The sequence below is a fragment of the Glycine max genome, chromosome 8 (genome assembly GCF_000004515.6).
Source record: "Glycine max cultivar Williams 82 chromosome 8, Glycine_max_v4.0, whole genome shotgun sequence".
Classification (NCBI taxonomy): domain Eukaryota; kingdom Viridiplantae; phylum Streptophyta; class Magnoliopsida; order Fabales; family Fabaceae; genus Glycine; species Glycine max.
Genome location: NC_038244.2, coordinates 42,208,748 through 42,233,578, shown reverse-complemented (window position 1 = coordinate 42,233,578; position 24,831 = coordinate 42,208,748). Strand labels below are relative to the sequence as shown.

At 28.7% G+C, this 24,831-nt stretch overlaps 2 protein-coding genes across 3 annotated transcripts; one reads left to right on the top strand and one right to left on the bottom strand.

Annotated features, from left to right (window-relative positions):
• The first annotated feature begins 8,329 nt into the window (after positions 1–8,329).
• On the top strand, positions 8,330–11,397 carry LOC100786742 (glycerol-3-phosphate acyltransferase 1). Its single transcript, XM_003530688.5, has 2 exons — positions 8,330–9,165; positions 10,283–11,397. The coding sequence occupies exons 1-2, from the start codon at positions 8,437–8,439 to the stop codon at positions 11,153–11,155; spliced, it is 1,602 nt and encodes a 533-aa protein (XP_003530736.1). The 5' UTR covers positions 8,330–8,436; the 3' UTR covers positions 11,156–11,397.
• Positions 11,398–20,672: 9,275 nt separating this feature from the next.
• LOC100786217 (glucan endo-1,3-beta-glucosidase 12) lies at positions 20,673–24,557 on the bottom strand. Of its 2 annotated transcripts, XM_014779388.3 has the most exons (5): positions 24,025–24,557; positions 22,177–22,680; positions 21,319–21,425; positions 21,116–21,146; positions 20,673–21,024 (listed from the first exon to the last, which is right to left on the bottom strand). In XM_014779388.3, the coding sequence occupies exons 1-5, from the start codon at positions 24,083–24,085 to the stop codon at positions 21,005–21,007; spliced, it is 723 nt and encodes a 240-aa protein (XP_014634874.1). In that variant the 5' UTR covers positions 24,086–24,557; the 3' UTR covers positions 20,673–21,004. The 2 variants fall into 2 exon arrangements, with proteins under 2 accessions (XP_014634874.1, XP_006586068.1); XM_006586005.4 differs by lacking the exon at positions 21,319–21,425.
• Between the last annotated feature and the right edge of the window lie 274 nt (positions 24,558–24,831).

The following is a 24,831-nucleotide window of genomic DNA, read 5'->3' as shown; positions in this document are numbered from 1 at the left end:
CAGAAAATATTTTAACGCACAGACTTTATATATGAACTATGCAAAACACACGACTCCTCAAATTGTTCATAAAATAATTTTAACTCGTCACCTATCAAAGTGATTCAACTAGTCGAGTTTTCACAGTGGATCCCATCATAATACCCGTTGCGCATTAACTCGTCGCCCTTAAAGGGTCTTATAGTTGTGTGATTGTACGATTCATAACTCACAACTCAATACACACAACATCTCAATATACGTGTGATCTCACAATTTAACACATACTCAACTTGTCACTTACATACAGTTCATCACACTTTCATAATCCCAAGATATCACATTATCACACCTTGTGCATCATATACATACCACACAATCATAATATTAATATGTTATGTTCAGTCAACTAATCATCTCATTAAAACAGACATTTAAAATCATATATGTGTCACTGGAGTTTAAATTATACAATACACACAACTACTCAATTGTTTTCAAAATTATTTTAACTCATTGAGCCTTAAAGTGATTCAATTTATTGGGTTCCCGCAGTGGATCCCATCATAATACTAGTCGCGCATTAACTCGTCGCCTTTAAAAGATTTTATAGTTGTGTGATTGTACAGTTCATAGCTCGCAACTCAATGCGTACAAAATCTCAATATACATGCATTTTACAATTCAACGCATCCTCAATTTATCACATACACTCAATCTCAATCACAATGTTATAATCTCAATGCAACATGCTACCACACCTCATGAATTATATAAACATTACATAATATTAATATTTACATAAACATTACATAATATTAATATTTACATGGCACAAAACATGTATATATTAAATCGAACTATATTATTTTCAATTAAAAAGAGTTAATAAATAATTAAACTAAAAATGCATTGAAAGTATTTATCGTTGAATCTTAATATACTAATTTCCTTCAATTTTATTTTTTAAACTATTAATTCCTAATTTATTTTAACAATTCATATACATATATATCTGCTATAATCATCAACACGTAATAAGCTTATGAGACAAAAAACATGACAAAAAATGTTTCCAACAATCTAATGTTCACACTAATATAGTAAATCTTGTTCAAAACACAAACGAATTATACAAAAATACTTCTCACAACATGGGGAGTAAAACCCCTAATTTTTTTTTCACATAATCATATAAAAATATAGGTTCAAAAGCACGAAAACATTAAAAGCATCCAACTTTATCAAACAAGTCGCATTAGGGCATCAATTGACCCATCAAACATAACAATCTCATGATTATAATCATAAAGACAAAATTACAATACAATAAGCATCCCAAAATAAACCCCAATTTGATCATCTAAGGATCCCTACATATGTTCACTTTAATCCCAATTGCGATAAATTCACCCATTACCTCTAAGCGGGCTCATGTGTGTAGTTTGGCAGCGATATCGACGCCTCTAGTAGTTCCCTAAGATTCCTCAAACTTTTCCTCTAGTTACTCTGCTAAGGTTTTCAAGCATTAGAAAGAAGAAGAAGAAGGAAAGGATTGAAGTCTAAATTTTACTGTCTCCGTGTGAGGAATTTTTCTCTACTTACGAACATTATTTCGCAAATCCCAACGGCGGGAATGTGAAAAAAATGAGTTTCAAAGGTGGTGTCCAAATATCAGAATGATCCAACGGCTAATGTATCTGGAATCGTAGTTTTATTTAGGACATGTTTGGAAGTATGTAGGAAAAAAACATTTTGGGAGAGGAAGAAGGAGAACGAATTTGGGAGGAAGACAAAAACGTAAAGACTAATCGTAACGGTAAAGAACTGATCTAATATGTCTCTATTTATAGCTAGAATACTTTGAGTCTATTATTCATTTCATTTTTTTTTATTTTATTATTTTATAAAAATGAACTCTATTTTACTCTTTTATTAAATACATAACCAATTAAAATATTTATTTATTTTTTAAAATATCATTTTACTCTATTTATTTTTTAATACTATAAAACTCTAATTTTAATTTTCTTAAAAAAAATATTTTTTATCATTTATTTAATTTTTAAAAACTTTATTAATTTTTAAATAAAAATCTTTTTATTTTATGAAAAAAATGGGATGTTATAGTGTTTAGATTTTAAAACTATTGTTACGGCTTACCACTTTGCTTCTTTCATATTGTTTCATGTGGAAAAGGGTAGCCATTTCTTCTTTTTCTTAAGTTGGAAGGGGTGAGTAAAAGTTAGGAAAGTGAACAAGTTTTAAATGATTTAATATTGTTTTAGTCTCTAATTTTTATTTTTTTTTGTCTTTAGTTTGGTTCCTTGGACTAAAACACTCATTTAGTGGTCCAATTATGATAACATAAGATAGAATAGGAGAGCAAGATATAATAAACACATGATAGTTTTTTAAAAAAAATTTATCTAATGTTTTGTACGCACTAAGATAACAAATAAGATAACCATAGAATATAATATAATTATCTTCAAATGAAATAAAAATATCATTTCATTAAAATTACATACATAATTTTTAAAATAATTAATTATTTTTTAAATTATGAAAATGATAAAAAAATTATAATTTTAACTAAGTTATACAAAATTATATTTATTCATGCAGTTATTATTCTGGGCACCAAATAGATCCTAAAAGTAAGAATGAAAAAAATTTAATGGACTAAAATTAGTTAAAAAAATAAAAATTCTAAAACGTTTAGGGAAAAAATATAGTAAACCCCTTAAATAAATTTATGAACCTATTTTAAAATAAGTCAATAGGCTGTTTTTTTCATGATAGGAAAATATTCCTATAGCCAGAAGTTATATGACAATTTTTATACATAAAAAAAAAAACTCAAGTATCTACCATTGTGTTGAATCTTGTTAACAAGTTTACAACTAAATAGATCAATAAATTTATGAGTCAAAGAACATGCCATTAAATGGACTAGTAGATGCGCTTTTAAAAAAAAAATCTATACTTTTGTTATCAAGAAAACCAAAAAGCTAAAAAATAGTCATGATGCTCTGGGCATTTGAACACCCCTAGGCCTGAACAAATTAAAAAGCCTACAAAAATTTCGAGTCCTAAATCTAGAGGGAGGGTATACTTTGCGAGAAGATTTGCAACGCTAGTGCCATTGTGAAAGTATACTAAAATAATTATACTAAAGAGGGTGCTATACTTCATATAACAAATTCTATAAAGTACACTGTCAATAAAATAAAGTACAAAATAAATAAAAATTGTCGAGTAATTTATGCAATTGTCATGTGCTATCCTTATTATCCTACACCTCAATGCGTATCCAACGGATCCTTATTTCAATAAGGTATTTATACACGGAATTAAGAGATTAAAAGAAACGAAATTAAGACTGATTAACAAACTTATTTCTCAAGTTATTAATCTAATTACATTACCCATCATATTGTAATTATTGCACTTGCCAAAGCAGTTTCAATGAATAAGTGAGAAAAGTAGATAAATATATCATTAATACGATCGTTACTGTCTTTATATACCTCCTTTTAAGAGCAAGCAACAAACAACCACTCCTTCACGTCTCACTTCATGTGTCTCAACTTTTTTTAATCTAATTAATTTTCTTTTTCAAAGAATATTCTTTTTGACAATTGTTATTTTGGCAGCAAATATAATTCGCACTAAACTTAATAGTGATAGATAAACAAACTAATTAATTAGCTTAAATGATTTATCGTGTAACAAAGATTCTTATTTTTTTCTTTCTAAATATATAGAAACCAAAATAACAGTAAGACATGATACAATATTTACTAAAAAAAACTAAACTAATTTAATGAGAGTACTGAACTAGGTATTGATTGTGACTTAATTATATAAGGAACAACAGTTCAATTGCGTTAACTTTCCAATAGTCAGCACGTGCTAGGCACACTTGTGTAAACAATAAAATAATTTGAATTTGTTCGAAATGGATAATTATTTTTTTACAATAATGTTTTTCTTAAAATATTATCATGCAATTAAACGCATATATTTATAGAGAGAAAATTAAAAATATTTTATAACTATAATTATTTTTTATTCAAATTTATACTACAACCTATTGTTCATCACAATTAATTTGCTGGAACCTTAACTGAAATTAAAAAAAATGTTGGTAGCCATTACAACAGTATTTAATTTCTAGGCATATAGATATCGCGATCAATGGCTGCCATCACATCTCAGCTAATTCAAATTAATTTTATTTTTTTTTTGGTTTTCTTACTTCACTCTGCAAAGAGTTCTGTAAAGAAAACGTTGATTAATATTTAAAATTTGAAATTAGTAAAAAAATAAATTAATATGTAAAAGAAGAAAAGTTAGATATATATAAAAAGTAGGATAATAATATATGAATAACTTAGTATAAGAAACACATATTTGACCCCATGCCAATTTTTTCTTTAATTTTTTTTTTCTTGTTACATCTTATTTCTTATAAATTTATCATTTTATTTTATCTTTTATTTGTCATCAAACATTCTCCATGAAAATATGTGCCAGTTATATGTAGTATGAAGAACTTACTATTTATAAGTATTTATTTATGTTAAGTTTTTTAAATTAAAGTATAAGTTTTAATTTTAAGCGTGATTAAGTTTTGAACTAAACTCAGATTAATAATTAATTTAAAGGATTAAAATTTGTAAAAATATTCTAGCTAAATCTCACCTGAGAGTCTGTGATCCCAAAAGCTTAATTATGATTATTTGTTAAAACATTTCTTTACTAAAATTAGAAATTGAGTATTTGTACCATAGTTTTAAAGATAGATTGACCAGGCTGTAAACAGTTTGGTAACCAGTTCATTAACTCCAAACAAAATGGACAATTTCAAAATCAGTGAGAATCAATCAAGATTCGATCAAAAAGTGGTGTTGAAAACCGGTTTAAACTAATATATATAATCTCTTAATATTTAAAATTAATCTAAAACATTTTTAAGATAGACAAAAACATATATTTAATACAGATTCCAAATAGTTATAAATTATTTTATCACGAATTATTATTATTTCTTATAAAATATAAAATTTAGTCATTTATAGTTATATCAATTTATAATTTTTTATGTCTTTGATTTCTTATAATTTTATATTATATTATATTAATTTTTCATTAATTTTTTTATTCTAATACAAACTTGTCATTGCTAATGAAATATTGTTGTATTTTATTAAAATTTAAACCTAAGCATTATGATATATTTAATTTGAACATTTATGAGTACTTTAAATGTTAGGAACCAATCAACTAATTAAAATTTATTTTATTTTAGTTTTTACTATTATAAAATTGTGATATTATATTTATTTAATATTATTTTTAACGTAAAATAAATAAAAATAATCATATTCATATATAATTTTATTTTTATTATTATTTTATTAATACTGATTTGATGACAATTCAACTCAAGTTAAACTATTACAAAAACGACATGACTCAATTGTTTGAGTAGTAAGCCTAACATTGTAAATTCATGATAATTGAGTTAATTCTTTAAATTAAAAAATTACAATTAAATCATTAAATCTAGCTTAAACCATTAATTTGACCACCTCAATAATTAATTTGATTTTTAAAACATTTATTTGTACAACAAATATTTTTGTCAACTAAATATCTAAGGGTTATAATAAAATAAGTAACCAATCCTAATAATTAAATATAAAAAAATAAATCATTAAGATGAGAAATAACTCTAAAAATAAGTGAATCTCTCCTTATATAGAAAAACACATCATTAATAAGCTGTCATACTTTGCCAACAGCAAATTATAATGTCTAAATTAATATCATGGGGTATACACTGTTTATAAAGCTTGGCTTGTCTTGCAGAATCGACAACGTTCATACAAATAAGATTTAGCTCCCTATAAAAAAAAAGATTTATTTCCTTATATGTTTATAATTCATAAAAAAGAATATTGACCACTTTGTCTTATATCTCATTTTCACATCTTTTTATATATATCCTTTTCTTTTATATTATCATATTTATCATTTTCTATCTCAACTTTTTCTTCCTCTTATCAGTTCTCTTCTTCCACCCATAAAGATAAGGTAAACTGAACGTTTATATTTTTCCATGAATAAATGGTTCAAAAGGTACATCGTAAATTCTGTAAAAAATATAAGGGTACTACATCATAAACACATTACAGCTACTCTGGTATTGCAATATGACAGATAGCAATAAGTAGCATTAATATGCTTATTAATGATTCAAAATGAAAATATTAAATAAATATAATATTCTAATTGCCTAAGGTTATTTTTCATTAAATATTTTTATATTTTATCTAATTTCCTAATTGTAAAATACTCGTTGAAGAATTTTCCTAATATTATAAAATGTATAATATATAGTTTACATTAATTTTGAATTAAAATATTTTAAAGTTCAATAAAATAAAATAAATAAATTTACTGCTTTCAATAAATATAAAACGAGTTTAAAAATATTTACAATTTTCATAAGAAAAATTTAATATAAGTAAAGACGGATTAAAAAAGTTGAGAGTGGGCTCCCACCCTTTACATTTATTAATTAATTTCTTATTAAAAGATATATATGTAGTAGAGTAGTAATAATTACAATTTATAATATATTTATGCACACTAACATGCGCTTCTTTATTAACCAAAGATCTATGTATACAAAAATTATTATAAAATGAAGTCCTTTTTTTACATTAAATTTATTAATGATTAATTTTAAAAGTCTAACTTATAATTTTTAACGAAATCTTTCTTTTTAATTATATTTTTTGAACTTAAGATCATCCTTAAAATTTAAATCTAATTTCATTTGGACCAACATCATGTTAATTATAAAGAATGTCTTCTTTTTAGTATTTGATAAGATGATTTTTTTATTAATTAATCATGAAATATTATTATAAAACAAAATATAATTATACATGTTAAACTTAATTTGTTTACCTGTGGGTCTTTACTTGTATGTTTTCTCGGTAGAGTGAGGTCAATTTTCCAAGAAAAAAGTTGTCAATAATTAAGCCTCTCTCAGAGGCAGGCACTGACATTTTAACACATCTTATGTACTAGTACAACATCAGGAGAGAAAAAAAAAATAAAAAAATTCACGTGCTTCTTGAAAATTATTTCTTACTTGGAGCACTTTTGATATGCCAGTGACATAGGGGTTTGATCATTAATTACGGATAGGCAGATAAAACTTAGTGCATCTGCTGCATGCATTGCTTCAGATGATATAAATATGCCAGACTGGTAAAAAGAAAATGTCAGTGGCGTGGTACAATGTTAAAAATGTTTCTTTTATATATAAAAAAGCAATAAAAAAAGAAAGCATGTGTCTTTAACCAATGCTACAATCTGCCTCACCAATTTTAATTTACCTCAATCAGATATACTGATGAAATAATGAGAAAGATACAAAAAAGAAAATAAAAAAAAGGTAAAAGATGTGATAGATTATGTATGAGAAAAAAGAGAGTTATATATATATATATAAAAAATACTGCAGAATGAAAAAAATGTTAATTATAACATCTCTCCTATCTTCCCGCATGCAACTAAAAAGTGTATCTTTTTTTTTTTTTTTTTTTCTCTTTATGCTTTCGTTATATCTCACTATTGCAATGTTTGTCTGTTTTGATAAAAAAAATAAGCAATGAAGAAATATAATAAATAAAAAAGAGATAAAATTAGAAGACTTTTTTGCGAAGATATAAAGAGGAAAAAATTATTTTATGTAAAATTAAAAATTTCTCTTCATTATAATCATGACTTTTTGCATGGAAAACAAAGGAGAGAGTGCTGATAAAATGTAATCACCATTTTAGACTAAGTTAGATATAAAATAAATTTATTATATAGGTAGAAAAAGGTTTTATAGGTAATTAATGATGTAAATAATACACTTTATTATTATATTTTTTCTTTTTTCTTATCCTCTAAACCATATAACTGTATGCATGTGACTTGACTTGAAAAGTTAAAAGAAAATACTTCTTTTATTAAATGAAAAATTAGATTACACGTACAAAAAGAGAAACTATTTTTATATAATTATGAATTCTTAAAAGAATTTATAATCATCAAAGATATGGAAAAAGAAAAAGAAAGAGAAATGTAAGACATGATTAGATAAGTGATATAATAAAGAGATCGAAAAAATAATGTCATAAAAATATAAAATTTATTATACCTATAATATTAATTACTCCAAAAAAAGCTATTTGAAATAATCAGAAATCCATGCTGTTTTGCACCTTTCCATTTTAATACTATAAATATATTCTCTGGCCATCTTCCTCTTCCACACCAACAACCATTCATTGCCTTGACACTCTCAGCTTTATATATCCTTTCTTGTTATATTTCAATTGGTATAAACACTATACATTTATACTGATCAAAGAAACTCAAAAAATGGTGTCCTACTTGGTGCCCCTAAGGCTTGCAAATTGGGTCATGAACCAAGTGCTTGTTAAATCATGTTATGGATTTTCTAGGAAACTTAAAAGCCTTGGGTTTCGTTGGGGTGATCTTTCATCCAAACCCTTGCATCAACCCTCCCCTTTCCCTAATATTACCAAGTGCGATTTGGAGGGTAGAGGGTCACAAACCCTAGCTTGTGACTTTCACAAAGTCCTCTTAAGGACTCACTCCTTCTTTCCCTATTTCATGCTTGTTGCATTTGAAGGAGGAAGCATTTTTAGGGCATTCCTCTTGCTTTGTTCATGCCCTATATTGTGGATCTTAAACTATGAAATGAAGCTTAGGGTCATGATCTTCATTTCCTTTTGTGGTCTCAGAATGAAGGACATGGACAACACTTCAAGGGCAGTTTTGCCAAAGTTCTACTTGGAGAACCTCAACCTTGAGGCCTATGAGGTAGTGGCTTCAGTAGGGTCCAGAGTTTTCTTCACCACTATGCCTAGAGTGATGGTAGAAGGGTTTCTGAAGGAGTATTTGAATGCTGATGCTGTTATAGCCACAGAGTTGCACACTGCTGGCTGTTACTTCACGGGTTTTCTCTCTAAGTCTGGTTTGCTTGTGAAGCATAGTGCCCTCATGGATTATTTTGGAGACACAAAACCTGACCTTGGGATCGGTAACGCAAGTCTTCATGATCAACTTTTTGTTTCTCTTTGCAAGGTATCTCTAAAGCTAGCTAGCTACTTCTTGAGGCTATAGTATGTTAATATAATGTTAGTATTTTGTTATAATTAACTATCTTTTTAGCTTCCATATACTGAACTAGCTAGAGAAAGAATATAGAAAAAAAATTAAGAAATGCTTGTTTCACATATGTTTTTTTCCTTCCTAATATTCTCTTGACGCTTGTAAAATGTCAAATTGCTTCAAACCAGTGGAGAAGAGAGAGCAAAGATTGGCACTTTTAAAATATATATAAAGGCGAGGGTAAAAAAAAATAATGTGAAATCATGAGGGTATACAAGAATGACAAATGTTTTGTGAACACAAAGAGACAATAGTTTTTTGTTTTTTTTACAGAACAAAGAGACAATAGCTGTTTGCTTTATATAATTTTAAGTTTTATTTTTAAGATATGTGTATACGAAGCACAAAACAAATGTATATGATGTTAAATACAATGTTAATTAATTTTCTTAAAGTTCAGTTAATATGGAACTTTATATATGCATGTCATGACACCAAAACTTGAAGTATGTAATTATTTGACCAAAAAGAAAATTAAAATCATTTGAATATAGATACCTTTTATTTTAAACACTTTAATTATTAATATCTCCTATTTACTTTTATCTTTTTTTTTCTATCACATCTGAAATCTTAATATAATTATATTTTTTTCTCTCACTAAATATATAATAGCATTGTAGGTGTTCATTTATCTTTTTTCAAACCAAAATTATTACGAAGCAAACCTTACAATAAAACCTATGTTAGTCCACAGGTGTACGTTATGGTTTCACCTTCTGTCATATTTACTTTAGTTGATACAACATAATATACATTTAATTACATTTAGATTGCAATGCACCACCGGACACCTTTAATTCAATTTATGTATTTTTGTTTTATCTTATTCTTTTGGTAATTATACATGAACACCCATATATATTATATATTTATTTGACAACTTTATTTTTTCTATCTTTCTCTTCTTATTGAATCATATCATATAATTTATTATACTTCTTTTCTCTCTCTTAAGTGTCAATTAACATAGAAATATCTATACAACTTTATCCTAGCTATTCCAACTACGCACACATTATTGACACAGGAGGCGTATGTGGTGATCACTGAAGAGGGAAAAGTGATGCCAAGAAACAAATATCCAAAGCCCTTAATATTTCATGATGGAAGGCTAGCATTTTTGCCTACTCCTTCAGCAACCCTCTTCATGTTCACGTGGCTTCCACTTGGATTTCTGATGGCCATTTACAGAATTTTTCTTGGGGTTTTCCTTTGTTGCAAATTTACATTGGCATTAGGAATATGGAGTGGCCTAATTCTGAATTTCAATGACAAGAACCAACAAAGATCTGAGTCAAACAAAGGGGTGCTCTATGTGTGTAGCCACAGGACTCTCATGGATCCAATTTTTCTTAGCATAATGTTGGGGAGGCGTTTGACTGCTGTCACATACAGCTTAAGCAAGGTTTCTGAGTTGATAGCTCCAATTAGGACAATGAGACTCACAAGGGATAGAAAACAAGATGGGGAAACTATGAAAAGGTTACTTTGTGAAGGGGATTTGGTGGTGTTCCCTGAAGGAACAACTTGTAGGGAGCCATATTTACTAAGGTTCAGTTCCTTGTTTGCAGAACTTGCTGATGAGATTGTGCCTGTGGCTATGAATGCTCATGTGACCATGTTTTATGGGACCACAGCCAGTGGACTAAAGGTCTTGGACCCTATTTTCTTCTTCATGAACCCTTGGCCAAGATATGACATTCAAGTCCTTGAAAAGGTTCCTAGAGAACTCACATGTGCTGGTGGAAGGTCTAGTCATGAAGTGGCAAATTACATTCAGAGAGAGTTGGCTGATGCTTTAGGGTTTGAGTGCACCAACCTTAAAAGGAGGGATAAATACATGATGCTGGCTGGGAATGAAGGGGTTGTTCAAGAAAAGAAGGGGAGAAGATTCTGCTAATTATGGATGAAGTTTGTCCTTCATTTGTTTGGATTTTCATGGGGTTTTTAATTTGGAAAATTGTTCCATGTAACATCTCTTTTTATATATTTTTAATTTCTTTTTCTGTAAAATGTCAAGTCACTTCATGTGTAGAGAGAGAAGAGGGTCAAAGATTTTCAATGTGAATTGTGAAGTTTGTTTCTTCATTGGGTTTTAATTTGGAGAAATAGTGTTCGTTTAACATCTTTATATATATATATAATATGTCAAATCACTTTATATATAAAGAAAAGATACAATATTTCAATACTTTGAAAAAATAATGGTAAGAAAAAAGTGGTGAAAAAATTTAGTCAAATATTTCTTTTGGTTATTTATGTTTTTAGTGTTTTATTCTTTTGGTATATTAAATTTTAAAAAATTCATTTTGGTTTTTATGTTATTTTGATTCTTTTTGAATAAAACGTTAAATATATTATCAGAAAAGTGTATCATGTTAATTAATGTTGATTGGAATAATAATATAATATGTTAATTGAAACAACATCTTTTAAATAATTTTATTTTGATTTTTTATATTTTTAAATAGTTTCATTTGAGTATTTTAAGTTTTTTTTTAAAAAATGATTTTGTTTTGAAATGATACATTTTAATCCTAACAGTTATATATGATATCAAAATCTAGTAAATGTAATGAGAGATATTCTACGAACATTATTTCTAGTTAGATATGTTGGATTGTAATGTATTTACTCTTTATAATTTATTTTTAGCATTACTAATTGACTTATTTGTAGGTGTGCATGTAAAAATTATTTTAAAGTTAATCATGTGCATACCTAAACATAAGAAAGTGAATTAATTATACTAAAAAATTAAAATATTAAATACATTACAACATCCAACACAAAAATAAAATTAATAAACTAGTATTGTGTTGCAATAGACTCAATCTACAATCTCTCTTTCTCTCTCTCTCTCTCTTTTTTTTTTTTTTTTATCTTAGATAAGACATTACCTTCTCAAGTAAGATATGACTTTGATAGTCCTCCACAACATTTGCTTTGAGAAGTGTTTCTTGAAGTTATTATATACAAGTGTCAAAGACAAAACCTTTGTGACAATTTTGATAGAATGTACATGTCCTCAATTATATTTATTAGACCATCATATATGTATTGAAAGGATCAAAATGTATCATTTTGTAAACTTAATGGACCAAGAACTCAACATGGTCCTGGAAGAAACGAATTAATATATAGCTCTTTGTGTTTGGTTTTTTTTATTTCTCTTGATTCAAATTTGATTTTGTTTTATTTTTTTATTTTTTTACAGAATCTATAAATATCGTTTGAACAATTTGTTTGTGAAAATTATGTTATTTATTTTTATTTACTTTTTAAAAGACTTAAAAAAAATTTAAAATTATAATTCACTCTGGTCTGTTCTTGTGATATTTGTGTTCAATACTAGAAACAACATAAAAAAACTAATTCACATCTTATATCTTGAATCACCATGAGGCCGAAATTTAGATTAGCACAAAGGGCCACAATCTTTCTTCCATTAATCATCTTAATTACATATATCCTCAACTCATTCTTCATGCAACTTAGGTGAAATACATAACAATTAAGGTAATTAAGGTAAAATTTCATCAAATCCAAATCTCTGGTGTCGTTTTTCGCCTCGCACCACTGCCGGAGGAAATTTTTGGTGGCGCCACTAAATCAACCTATGGGTTATATTATGTACAGTATGTCACTTCTTTCAGAAAATGATAAAGAATTGTCTCATTCAAAAGATAAATTATTCATAAATCTTAAGGAGATATAGTAATATTTACAAAGAACTCATTACTAAAAATAGACTAAAAGGAATTAAAAGTTTCTTTACTTGTTACTATTAGAAAACATTTTATAAAAGAAAAAAACTTGTATTTGTTTAGTACCGAAAAAATATAGTATTTGTTTTATTTTATGGCGTAAGAAACTTCAAATTCCACACTGCATATGATTTCATATCCAATTCGTTTACTTATATAATTGCACATGCATGCATATCAATTCCATGTGGATTATCATTGACACAGATTCATGTGCATCAACATGGTGGGCAACCCATAACCCACGATATTACATGTTGAATGTCAATTTCAATAATAAGTATAAACAACAAATTGGAAAACAAAAATACTTGCAAAATAATAATACCACCGGCAAGCTTCATATCACATGGAGATGGAGCCAACCCAAGAAGCATTATTATTACCATACAAACGACCACAAAGCTCCATAACTGGCATCCCCAACACCTCATCCACCACACGATCATGCCACGTGTCCCTCGTAGCTTCATTCAACCGTTGGATGAAGCCCTTCTTGTATTTCTCACAATATATAATGCAACAAACGTGCCACATGGGTAGGGTCCGTATCCTCCCACCACCACCACCACCCACCACCACCACCCTCCCCATGCCACATTCCTTCATCTTGCCACCTCCGGCCACCATCTCGCGGCGGAACCCGGTCGCCTCCACCACATACTCTGCCATCCCATATCCAAACCCTAGCCATGCCACGTAGGATTGCACCCACTATAGCCATTTTATCGTACCTTTTATCTTCTAGTAACGTAGGACTAATCTCAATGACATAACTAAAACTTTTTCCTCCACCTCGTTGGAGGCTTTTTCCGGCAGCGGCATAGACAACAACGATATCGGTGGCATTGAGATTCCAGCAAGGTAGCCGGAGTGTGACACTATCTATGTTAAGGAAGGGAGAGATGCATATATCTTAATAATTTAAAAGTTTTTTATGTTATCAATCAATTATAAAAAATTATTTTTTTGTGATACAAAAATATATTTAAATTAATTTTAATTAGTTTTTAGTATAAAATATTTATATTGTTGATAAATGAAATTTAAAATTAAAATCGTTTTTTATTTCATTTTTTTATCATTTTTTTCCTCTGTTCTTTGTATCTATCTTCGATTTATTTTATATCCGACTTATAGTATAAAAAAATCTAAACAGTTTAGTTAATTTTGCTCAATATTTATGTTTAGGCATGTACGTGCTATATGTCGATGATGCTTGAAGTCTTAGGCTATAAGGACAAGGAGTAACTTATGAAAAAGGTTCCGATTTGAATAATAATGAAATGAAACATCAACCTCGTTGGCCATGCATGGCAAGCTATTATAAATTTACAATGTAGTAACTTAAGAAAAAGATGCAGACTTGTTGAGACTAAAAAAAAACCACAGTTCTACGTCCAGGGACAGTTTCACTATTAAATTTTATAAAATAAAAAATATCACATATGCTAACAAAAATATCACATATTTTACGAAAAATATGTAACATATGACTCTCTCATTTAAAGAAATTTTTTTTTATCTTAAAATTTATTTTAAGCCTTTCTCATTATTGAACCGATCTTGATAATGGTGTAGTATTTTGCAAGTGAAGATAGCTAGTATATGTTTTTTGAACAGGAAAAAAAAAGATAGCTAACATATTATTTTGGACGCAAATAGTAATTTTCCTAACACGACAAAACACATTTCCTTGCCACAATTTTTTACCGAATGAGGTTACTCACCGGGACTCAAGTGATAGGTTATTTCTCTCAAATGTCATGCATTCTCCATCCTTTAAAAAGCCTGGACCATAGCAACCCTCTTCTATTCTTAAATTCCCCCCCCCCATTGTCACATACCAATGCCGCCGATGCCCAAATACGGGTTCGGTACACGTGCATTCTCATGATGCTTTTAAGTTTTAATAATCATATGGCCCTCTAAGTAAGAACTTCAATCGCATGGCCAACAACCACTATTTCACAACATGGTCCAATACACTTGAGCCTAAAAATAGTGTGCAGTCAAATGCTTTCTTAAAACTTCAAATAAATCAGCGAACTTAAGTTTCATAAGTAAGACACATTTTCTTAGTGCAACTAACATAACTTCTTTTACATCCAACAAGTATAATGAAAAGATCAAATTATCCTTCAAGTTAAAAATCAAATATATCATTCCTCCCTACACTAATTACCCCCGCCATTAATCCCTCCTTCCCTTCTTTGCTGTGCTGCGACACCATGCAGACACCATTAACACCTCCTTTCCCTCTTTGTTGTGCCGTAAGTTTGTCAAAACCAATTTGTATTTTTTCATTCCATCATATATTCTTCTTCTCATTATTTCTTTCCATATATCTTTCTTTTTTACTGCTTAAATCATATGAATTGACAATCCATATGGTACAAGAGGTAATTTGTATGGATTATATATTTTTTTTTTCATTTTAAAAATTTTTATATTTAATAAATCATTTATTTAATAAATTTTTTTATTTAAAATTTAATGTTTAAATTTTTTATTATTTATTTATTTTGTAAATAACTATTGTTGTTAATTTTATTTAATTATTTAATTTGATACATTATTTTTTTATTTTAATTTAATAAATAAATAATTTATTTAATAAATTTTTTTATTTAAAAATCAATGTATAAATTGTTTTGTTATTTAATTATTTTATAAATAACTATTTTAATAATTTTATATATTTAAAATAGTTAAATAAAAAAATTGAAAATTTTTATAATGTTTATATTTTAAAATTTAGTTAAACAAAAATATGTAATATTGTATAAGAAATTTTTTTTATTAATATATTTGTATAAATATTAAATATTTAATAGTATTAATATTTACATAAATATTATTTCAAAGTTAAAAAAATATAAAATTAATATCTTCATTCATTTATAAATATTTAAAAGTATTAAAATAGTTATTTATAAAATAATAAAGTAGTCATTTATTAGAAATAAATAATTGTATTTTGATTTTGATAATATATTTTAGTTTGCTAGAATTAGTAATTTCAACTATAAAAATTTATTTTAATTAAATATTTATTTATGAATAAATTAAATTGTAATTTATAAAATATTTAAAATAAAGATGATGTATTTTAGTTTGCTAGATTAATCATTTAATGTTAATTTAATTTTTTTATTACATTTTTAAAAGATACTACATTTAATAATACAATATGGTTTTAGAAGATTTTTTAGTTAATTTGTTAGTTAGTTTTTGAGTAATAAAATGAAAAAAAAATTGTTTTGAAATATGAAAGTTAACTATTATTTTAAGAATGACATTACTTGATATTAATGTGTAGATTTATAGATTATGGTTAGAATCAGATGATTGTGTTGAGTTTTAGATAGAGTTTTAGGAAATCTTAGGTAGACAGGTTGCTGGTGATGAGGAAGAAGTCTCTCTGCGTTGAAGGCCGACAATATCTGCACGTGGACAACGGACAACTGTAGCCATTGTTCAGGATGTTGCCCATGTGAATTATGCTGGAGGTTCATGAGCAACCTCAAGAGCCAGTTCCAGATGATGTAGGTGCTGATACAAAGGGTTTCCAGGAAGGCCCCATGATACATCAATATTGACGTCATATGCTGATCATGTGACAATCAGAGTTTGGGTAGGAGAGATAATTATTTGTTTAATTATATCATATTTGAATAGCTATTTATCATTTTATTTGAACTAATTAATTTTAATTATTTACAGGAACGTACTGAGTTGAAGTTGGCCTCTCATGGGAGGAAGGTAGAGAAATTTGGAAGGCCTACACCTGAGATGAAGGCATAGTGATTGTTACAGGATTAAGTTCTCTGATTACATGTTCGTTGGAGATAGATGACATGGGACTTTTATATGCTTTTGTGAAGAGGTGACACAAGGAAACTAGCAGTTTTCATCTAGCGATAGAAGAACTGACTATAACCCTCGATGATGTGGCATCCTTATTATATAAGCCTATTACAAGTGTCTTCCATACCTTCGATGCTATTGATGTAGACAAAGTTGTAGACTTGTTAGTTGAGTTGCTTGAAGTCATTACACAAGAAGCAAAAGATGAGACTGAACAATGTAAAGGGGCATGTGTTCGCCTAGCCTGACTGTGAGATATTTATCATAACAAAGGTGGCACAAGACAGTGGACCCTAGTAGCTCGAGCATATTTATTGCATCTAGTAGGTTGCATACTCTTTGCTAATAAGAGTGTCACAAACATCAGTGTGGTATTCACCATCCACCCTTCACCTCCTAACATTGGTTTCACTCGCAGCTTAAAGGGACACTCACATTTTCTATTGTCGGTTACTGTTCATACTAAATCTTTCTTGTATGTCCTATATTTTTACTCTTGTTACAACCAATTAAAACATATGAAATCCTTTCGTAAGTTTCATATGGATTGTCAATCTGTATGTTTATTATGGCACAAATCCAACTTGCAGATGAAAAAAACTTACTTTCTTTGTCATTACACTACAACACCCATCACGATGACAACCACGTATTATGAACGACCACCGTGACAGTTCACCTCAACTAAACCAACCACAAGATGGAAGGAGGAGTTCAACCAAAAGGATATGAGAATGGTGTATGAAGAAAAAAAAAACCCAACAAACGTAGAAGAAGTTAACAGGGCCAACTTTGGAATTTTCAAAAAATTGTTTGGTATAGAAGAAATATGTATGGTGTAGGAAGAAAATCCCCATAAGTAAGATAGGAAACATGAATTCAATAATGAAATCATAATTTGATCAGAGTGTATGGTAGACCATGATTTAAAGTCTCAGATTTGGAGGCTCAAACAATAAGCTTTCCTCCGTTTCTCTCAAGCCGAAAATTCACGGTTTGGTCCAACAACATATAATGGGCTTCATGAAGTGTATACAAACTTGCTACCTCTAGCCGAAAGCTTGGTGACCCAGAAAAGCAAAATTGTAGCTCTAATTTAAGCTATAGCAAAATTGTAGCTCTAATTTAAGCTATAGCAAAATTCTTTAGACCATTTCCTCCGTTTCAAACTTTATTCAGGTTCATGGTGTACTTTTTTGTTTTTATTTTTATACATCGTGATTATTTAGTTCTCTCTCCATGAATCATTCAATAGAATCATAATTACATGAACTTGCAAACCAAAATAAAGAGACGCTTCATGGTATTCAACTCTTGAAGTCATTGTTCTTCAAGTACTTGAGTCTTCTTGAATGCTGTTGCAATGCCTTTGAATGCTCTTGAAGTAACTTCAATGGGTAAGTAACCTAAAAAAACTTTAGTAATACAATTATAAAGTTTGGTCATAAGGGGTCAATTTTTTTAAAACAATTATTTAAATATCTAATATCTAATAAGTTTAATAAAAATATTTATTATTAATTTTATATGTGAAATTGAGATATGATCTATTACTAGAAGAAAATTAAACAAATATTAATTAAATCAATTTTTTATATAATTTTATTTATTAGTATTTTTTAAATTAATTTTTTTCTCATATATATATATATATATATATATATATATATATATATATATATATATATATATATAAAGGGTGTGATATGCTGTTGATGCCAATATGGAACTTAAGGCCTCATCCAGTTATTCAAAGTGGATAGCCGACATGGTGTCTTTCGCAAAGTGTTGACCCCTTTTTAGAATGTTATAAAAAAGCAAATAAATGGGTTTTCCGATTCCTTTGCTAAGACCAAACATGGTTTGGATGAGACCCATGATAATGATTTAAATAACTAAAAAAGACAAGACAAAAGCAATTTCATTTGTTATGACTTGTGAGTTGATAGTCTCATTAAATCACAGTCAACAAAATTGCTCATCTATGCATTTTAAAGGTAATGTTGAGAGTGTATATAAAACTATATATAACTCAAGAAACTTATAGATAGATGAATCATTCAACACATTTTCTTAATTATAGCAATAAACCAAATTGCTTAGGTTTTTTTTATCTTGGATCAATAGATGTACGTAGTTATAATATTTTGAACAATATATTGAATCATATGGCCAACATATACTTATAATATTTATATTAACAAGTCAATTTTTCTTAGACAGATTAAAAATTAAACTATTGGGAGCAATTCTAATAAGCAGCAATTTTTTCTTACAAGTATATAACTCAAATTTTTAGTATTGATGGGAATTAGTTTTTGTATAATGTGATTAGACATGAGTAGTGAAAGTGAAAGTTGTTAGCATTAGTTACACGGTGATTTTAGGGAGGAAAGAGCTACAATTTAAAATGTATCACGCACAATTATATAGGTAACCTTTCATCAGAATGTTTTTCCAGCACCTTCAGTTTTGCTTCTTTCTTTTATCCCATTCATTTATTTTTAAGACTTTAAATTGAAGAAAATTCCATTCCCTACTACTTTATGGATAAAACTTCAATTTGTTTTGGAAATAAAACGTAGCTAGAAGGTAACGCAATCAATGAAACAGTTTGTTTATTCACATAAAAGTAGAACGAGAAAGAATAAACAAATATACGGGGATCCGTGATTCCAGCAGTTATATTAGATGGCTAAAAAAAATTAAGCCTTAGTTAATCTTTTACATATTCTTGTTAGAGGAATGCATCCTATATCATAGAGAGCATTAAATTTAGAGTGTATGTTTAAACATATTTGTCATTACTTAAAAAATTATGTGATTTTTTAAAAAAATTATATAACTTTTTTATATTAAATATTTATCTTTCATGTATTGTTCGAAAATTATAATAATTCAATTTGAGTTTTTATGTTGTAAGAAAAAAGATAATAGATAACAAAAAATAATTTTTTTTATTCATGATTGCTTATTTTGATAGCTTTGTTATAGGATAAAAATTCATATGATAAAACTATCAAAATAAACAAATTTCTATTTTATAATGAAAATACGATTTTTATTTTTCTTTTAAACGAATACAATTTTGAGATTTTTTATTAAAGTGTGATGATTATACAGTCTATTTTTTTCATATAAGATGTTTTGTGGAATTTGGAAATACTATTGAAACAAACAAGTGCATAGGAAACAACATATTGGATTGATTTTATTCGAGTTGCTTTGTCAGGTATTAGTGGATTATCACAAAACCAAAAATTGAAAATAAAAGGAAAAGTAAAAAATAAAAAAAGGAAAGAAAGAAAGATGATAAACTTTTTATAATATAATTAGTTAGATAAAAAGTAAGAAAATTTAAATGTAACTGTATTAAATAGTTTTTAATATCATTTTAATTTAATGTAGGTAGACATGCAAGAAAATGAGTAAATGGGTCATTTTAACAATTTTTCTCTCTCATTTTCTTGTCCTAAGGAAAGAAATTTTTCGTGAAACCATAGGAAATGGTATGTTTTCTTTTTTCGTGCTATTTTTTTTTCTTTTCAACCAAACAGTAAAAAATATAAGTTTTCTTCCTATTTTCCACCTATTTTTTTTCCACTAATTCTCATTTCAACCAAACAAAACCTAACTTCATTCAATCTGACACTCCATTGCATAGAGAAATAATGTGCATCCTTTATACACATTACACAGTATAATTCTAAGAAACTGAAATAGGGAAATATAAATATAAACACTAAACATATAAAGGGAAAACAAAAGTAATGTACGGTATAAATATCTACTGAAACCCTTCATATTATTGCTACTTTTCTACAAAGTGTTCTATCATGTATGTCATATTGATGATGGTTTTGTACCTATGTGCTTTTCTAGTACACAACCCTTCTCCCCATCCCCCAAATAAAATAAAGACCAAATCCAAGCAAAATCTAACTCTCAATATTATTGTTATAGATAATTCTTGTCCAACATTGCTAATGACCATAGAATAAGGCAAAATTGTACAAATCTAGCTGATGTGGCAGCTGCAGCAACAGAGGCAGAGGGGTTCTTGGGCACAGGTACTGAACCAAATACATTTGCACCACTTGTGTTTGTTGTGTTCAAGACTGATGAACTAATACTGCAATTTTAAGCACCACATATTATGAGATTTTGTCACAAATTGTGACAAGAAAAAAAGAGAGAAAGAAGATATGGTTAAAGATGGTCACCTAGTGGATGCATATTGACATGCCCCAGTACCTGCAATGCAACACATTAATAAGTTAATAAAAGTTTCTAATCAACCAAGTTTAATTAATGTATTAGACAACATTTTAAGTCAAGGGTCTTTATTAAAATTAAAAGTATACACATTAGTTATTTTACACACAATGTTTTGAAAAACAAATTGTGATAAATAGGATAGGATTACCTTTGATATTGACAAGATATACGAGGCTTTTGAGATACGTTCTCTAATAAAGTAGAAAAAGAAAAAGGCTTGACTTCTGGCATCACTCAGTGGCACTTTTTTAGTTCCTATGTATCACCCCAAGGCACTTTCAAAGTCTATTCAAAGATGCAGTAAAATATTTCCTTAAAAAAGGTGCAGTAAAAGCTTATTTTATTTTTCTGTCTGTGTAGAATGGAACCCAAGAATCCATCACAGGTATAGTTCTGATCTCCAATCGAAGGCACTGTGTTTTCACTTTGGTTTCCAGCAGAGTAGTACTACTACTAGTGCTAGTTTTCTTGGCTTGTTGCACATTTTGATTTGTGTCTCTTATTCTTAAATTAAAAATAGTCACCTAGCCTAAACCTTTAACGTGCTGTTAAGGGCCTACCTAGTCATTATTAAAATGTCACTTTAATTTTATTTTATTTCTTATTTGTTAACTTCCATCTCTTCAGGAAATGGTAAAATTATCATTTTGTTGTTCACCATTTTCTATGCAAAGCTTAGAAAATAAGAAATAAAACAAAGAAACAAATACAGTATATGTACAGTAAAATTCTTACACTATTAGCTAATCAAAATCATGATAGGTACAATTTTTTAAAAAATTATTATAAAAATTAATAAACTTATCATACATCATAAGTTGTAATTATATGTCATTTACTATGTCATTTACTTTACACAGTTATTGCATAAGCTATTTATTCATAAGAAAAATAGTATTTTCATAATTATTTGAAAAATTATTTTCTCAAATCAAACAAAACAATTCCAATAGTCTTCTAAGGAGTAAGGTCATAACATTAAGAATCATAACAGTAGAGGCCCTACTTGGATTGGTGCTAGTGATGACAGCAGCTCCACCAAAATTGCAGCTATTAGGAACAGGATTCTTCTGATAATACTTATTGAAGGCATAAGAAGCATGGTCTCTGACAGAGTTTGGGAAGTAGCAGCTCCCACCAGGTTGAATTGCAGAACAATCAGTGCCACCATATCCACAAGCATAGTCCAATCCCACTTGTAAGGCTCTTTGTGAGGATGTTGGGCTTGCAGTGCACCAGCTTGCACCTGAAGAGGACACTGGAGAGTTGTTTGGCATGGTAGGAGTTGTGATTGGGAGTGTGGAGGCTGGAGAGACTGTATCAGGGTTGGAATTAGGATTCAGGATTGGATTTGTTGAAGTGATGGGAACTAAGTTGGGAATTGTAGTGATTGGTGTGGTGATGTCCCTTTGAGTGGTGGACTTTGAGGCTGTAAATTCATGTTGTTTCTCTTCATTATGCCTTAGTACATTCATATGTCTTGCTGCTTCCTTCTGTGTCCTACTTGAACCTGTGTTTGAAATAACAATTTAGAAGTAAGGTTATGTATGATTATTATTACATTATTTTATGTCCATAAGTATGCGCATCTCCAGTAGTGTATCTTCTCTTTAGATCTTCACTTTGATGAGTCCTATTGTGTCAGATCAGAATTAAGAATTTCAACAACTGTTTATTCTAATGGTATAAAACAATTTAAAAAATTGAAAATAGGTCTCACATATTACTCCACACTTTTATACTTTATGCTAGAAAAATGATATTTTAACATTAAGAACCGGTTCTTTTATGTAAGAACCGTTCTCACACCATAGCTTCCAACTCAACCTACTCTTATGATAGAGTTGCTCTTAAAGAGAAATGGATTTTAAATCAAATATCAGGAATTTTTTAGAGGGCGTAAAAGTGCTATAGATGGATTAAAATTGTTCCTATAGCATTCAACTTGGCATGAAATAAAAAATGTCCTATTCAAAATTTTGCACAGTTGCATTGAAACTAATTATTATGCCCTTTACCCTTCTTATTGTTTTAAAAGCCCACATGTTATATGACAGTGAATCTAGAAAAGCCACTAGAGACAAGTAGGGTATCTTTTGCATTGAGACATGAGCCAAAAAAGCTGGGCCCTTGCATCTTTTCAGGAAACGGTGGAACTGAAGAAAGATTGAATACAACAACTACATGTGAAATACTGCAGTTCTTATATTAACTTAAATTACGGTGTGGAATACAACTCTATATGATTGATTGCAAGAAATGGTTGAAATTCAGCTAAACAAGCCATATAAAATAACCAACCAAACTACTATAAGGACACAGCATTTTAAACTATCATTGTTATTACTACTTTAAAAAATAATTAATGAATAGAATAAAGTGCTCAATTGGTACACTATAGTGCAACATAATGAACATGATGGAGGGACAAATAAATTTGGATATGATAATTGCACTCAACTGGTCCAACATGTATATTTATTCAACTTGAACAACAACAATAGGGGAAAAAAATAATAAAGCAATTGAGATGCCAAACTCAGGTGCAGGAAAATGCATCTTGGGGTTACAGAATTCAAAAACATATCCTGGTGGTCCAAAGAATCTATGACTAAAAGAGAAAAGCAGATAATAATATGCCAAAAAAACAAGATAAAGAATACAAAAGGAAGTAATTCTAGAAACAGAAGAAAATGAGAAACATAGAGTGAGAGCATTGAGAAGCATAATCTTAAACCAGAAGCAACTTGTCTATATATATAAGTATATATCCATAGCAGAATAGATATGAGGGAGGAAAATGAACAAAAGTGAAGAAGCACACATAGTCAAAGAAATATAAAAGGAAATTTACCTGAACAAAGGAAATGACCAAATACAAGAAGTAGCACATAGTAATATACACTTCTTTCCATCTTCAGTCTTGTTTTTCTTCTGCTTTGGTACTACTTCCTCTTTCTTACTTCTTCTTCAATGTGGTTCCCAAATAAGACTTGTTCTTCCTTTGCAACAGCTAGAGAGAAATGAAGATATCATAAACTAGAGATGGTGAGTGCTCTTTGGAGAAAAAGGTCTTTCGTGTGCAAGTCATCATGTGAATAAAAATATATGCATATTTATATACTATGTGAAGTGTGTGAGAAACAAAGAAAGAGAGGGTTTGAGAAAGGAGACATGGTGTGTAGGAGGGTGCAAGCAAGAAGAGAGGGAGGGGAAAAGGTGGGGCAGATGGTTGAAAACAAAGTAATAAAGGAGGAATGGAATTGTTTGGAATTTAGGCTCAATATGTGGGATGGTTAGTGATCATTGTAATGATGGTGCTGATGTGTGTGAGTTGCCTTTCTCTATTATATGCTTCTCTTTTTACTGTTTTATAGGACTTATTATTATTGTTAGTGTTATTATTATTATTATTCTTTTCCTTTGCTTTGTTCTTTTCTTTTTCTTTCCCCTTTATTGTGTGGCAGAATATAAAACTGGTCCAATATGTTAGTTAATAACTTGGCACTCTGCTTGATGATAAACCAATAATATGATGTATAAATCAAATATATTATTGTGTGTCTCTTCAATTATGCAAGGATTTAAACTGCAAGTGGAGTTTTTGCAATTAAAGATCTATTATTACAATAACGCGAGTTCATTCTATTATTGTTTTGTC

Bases quoted from the DNA above. Each gene is read 5' to 3' on its own strand.
- LOC100786217 (XM_006586005.4), bottom strand. From the start codon at position 24,085: ATGGAAAGAAGTGTATATTACTATGTGCTACTTCTTGTATTTGGTCAT. The intron at 22,681-24,024 runs GTAAATTTCCTT...TTTCAAACACAG, and splicing joins TGGTCATTTCCTTTGTTCAG to GTTCAAGTAGGACACAGAAG. The intron at 21,025-21,115 runs GTGACCATCTTT...TTAAAATTGCAG, and splicing joins TGTCAATATGCATCCACTAG to TATTAGTTCATCAGTCTTGA.
- LOC100786742 (XM_003530688.5), top strand. From the start codon at position 8,437: ATGGTGTCCTACTTGGTGCCCCTAAGGCTTGCAAATTGGGTCATGAAC. The intron at 9,166-10,282 runs GTATCTCTAAAG...TTATTGACACAG, and splicing joins TTTTTGTTTCTCTTTGCAAG to GAGGCGTATGTGGTGATCAC.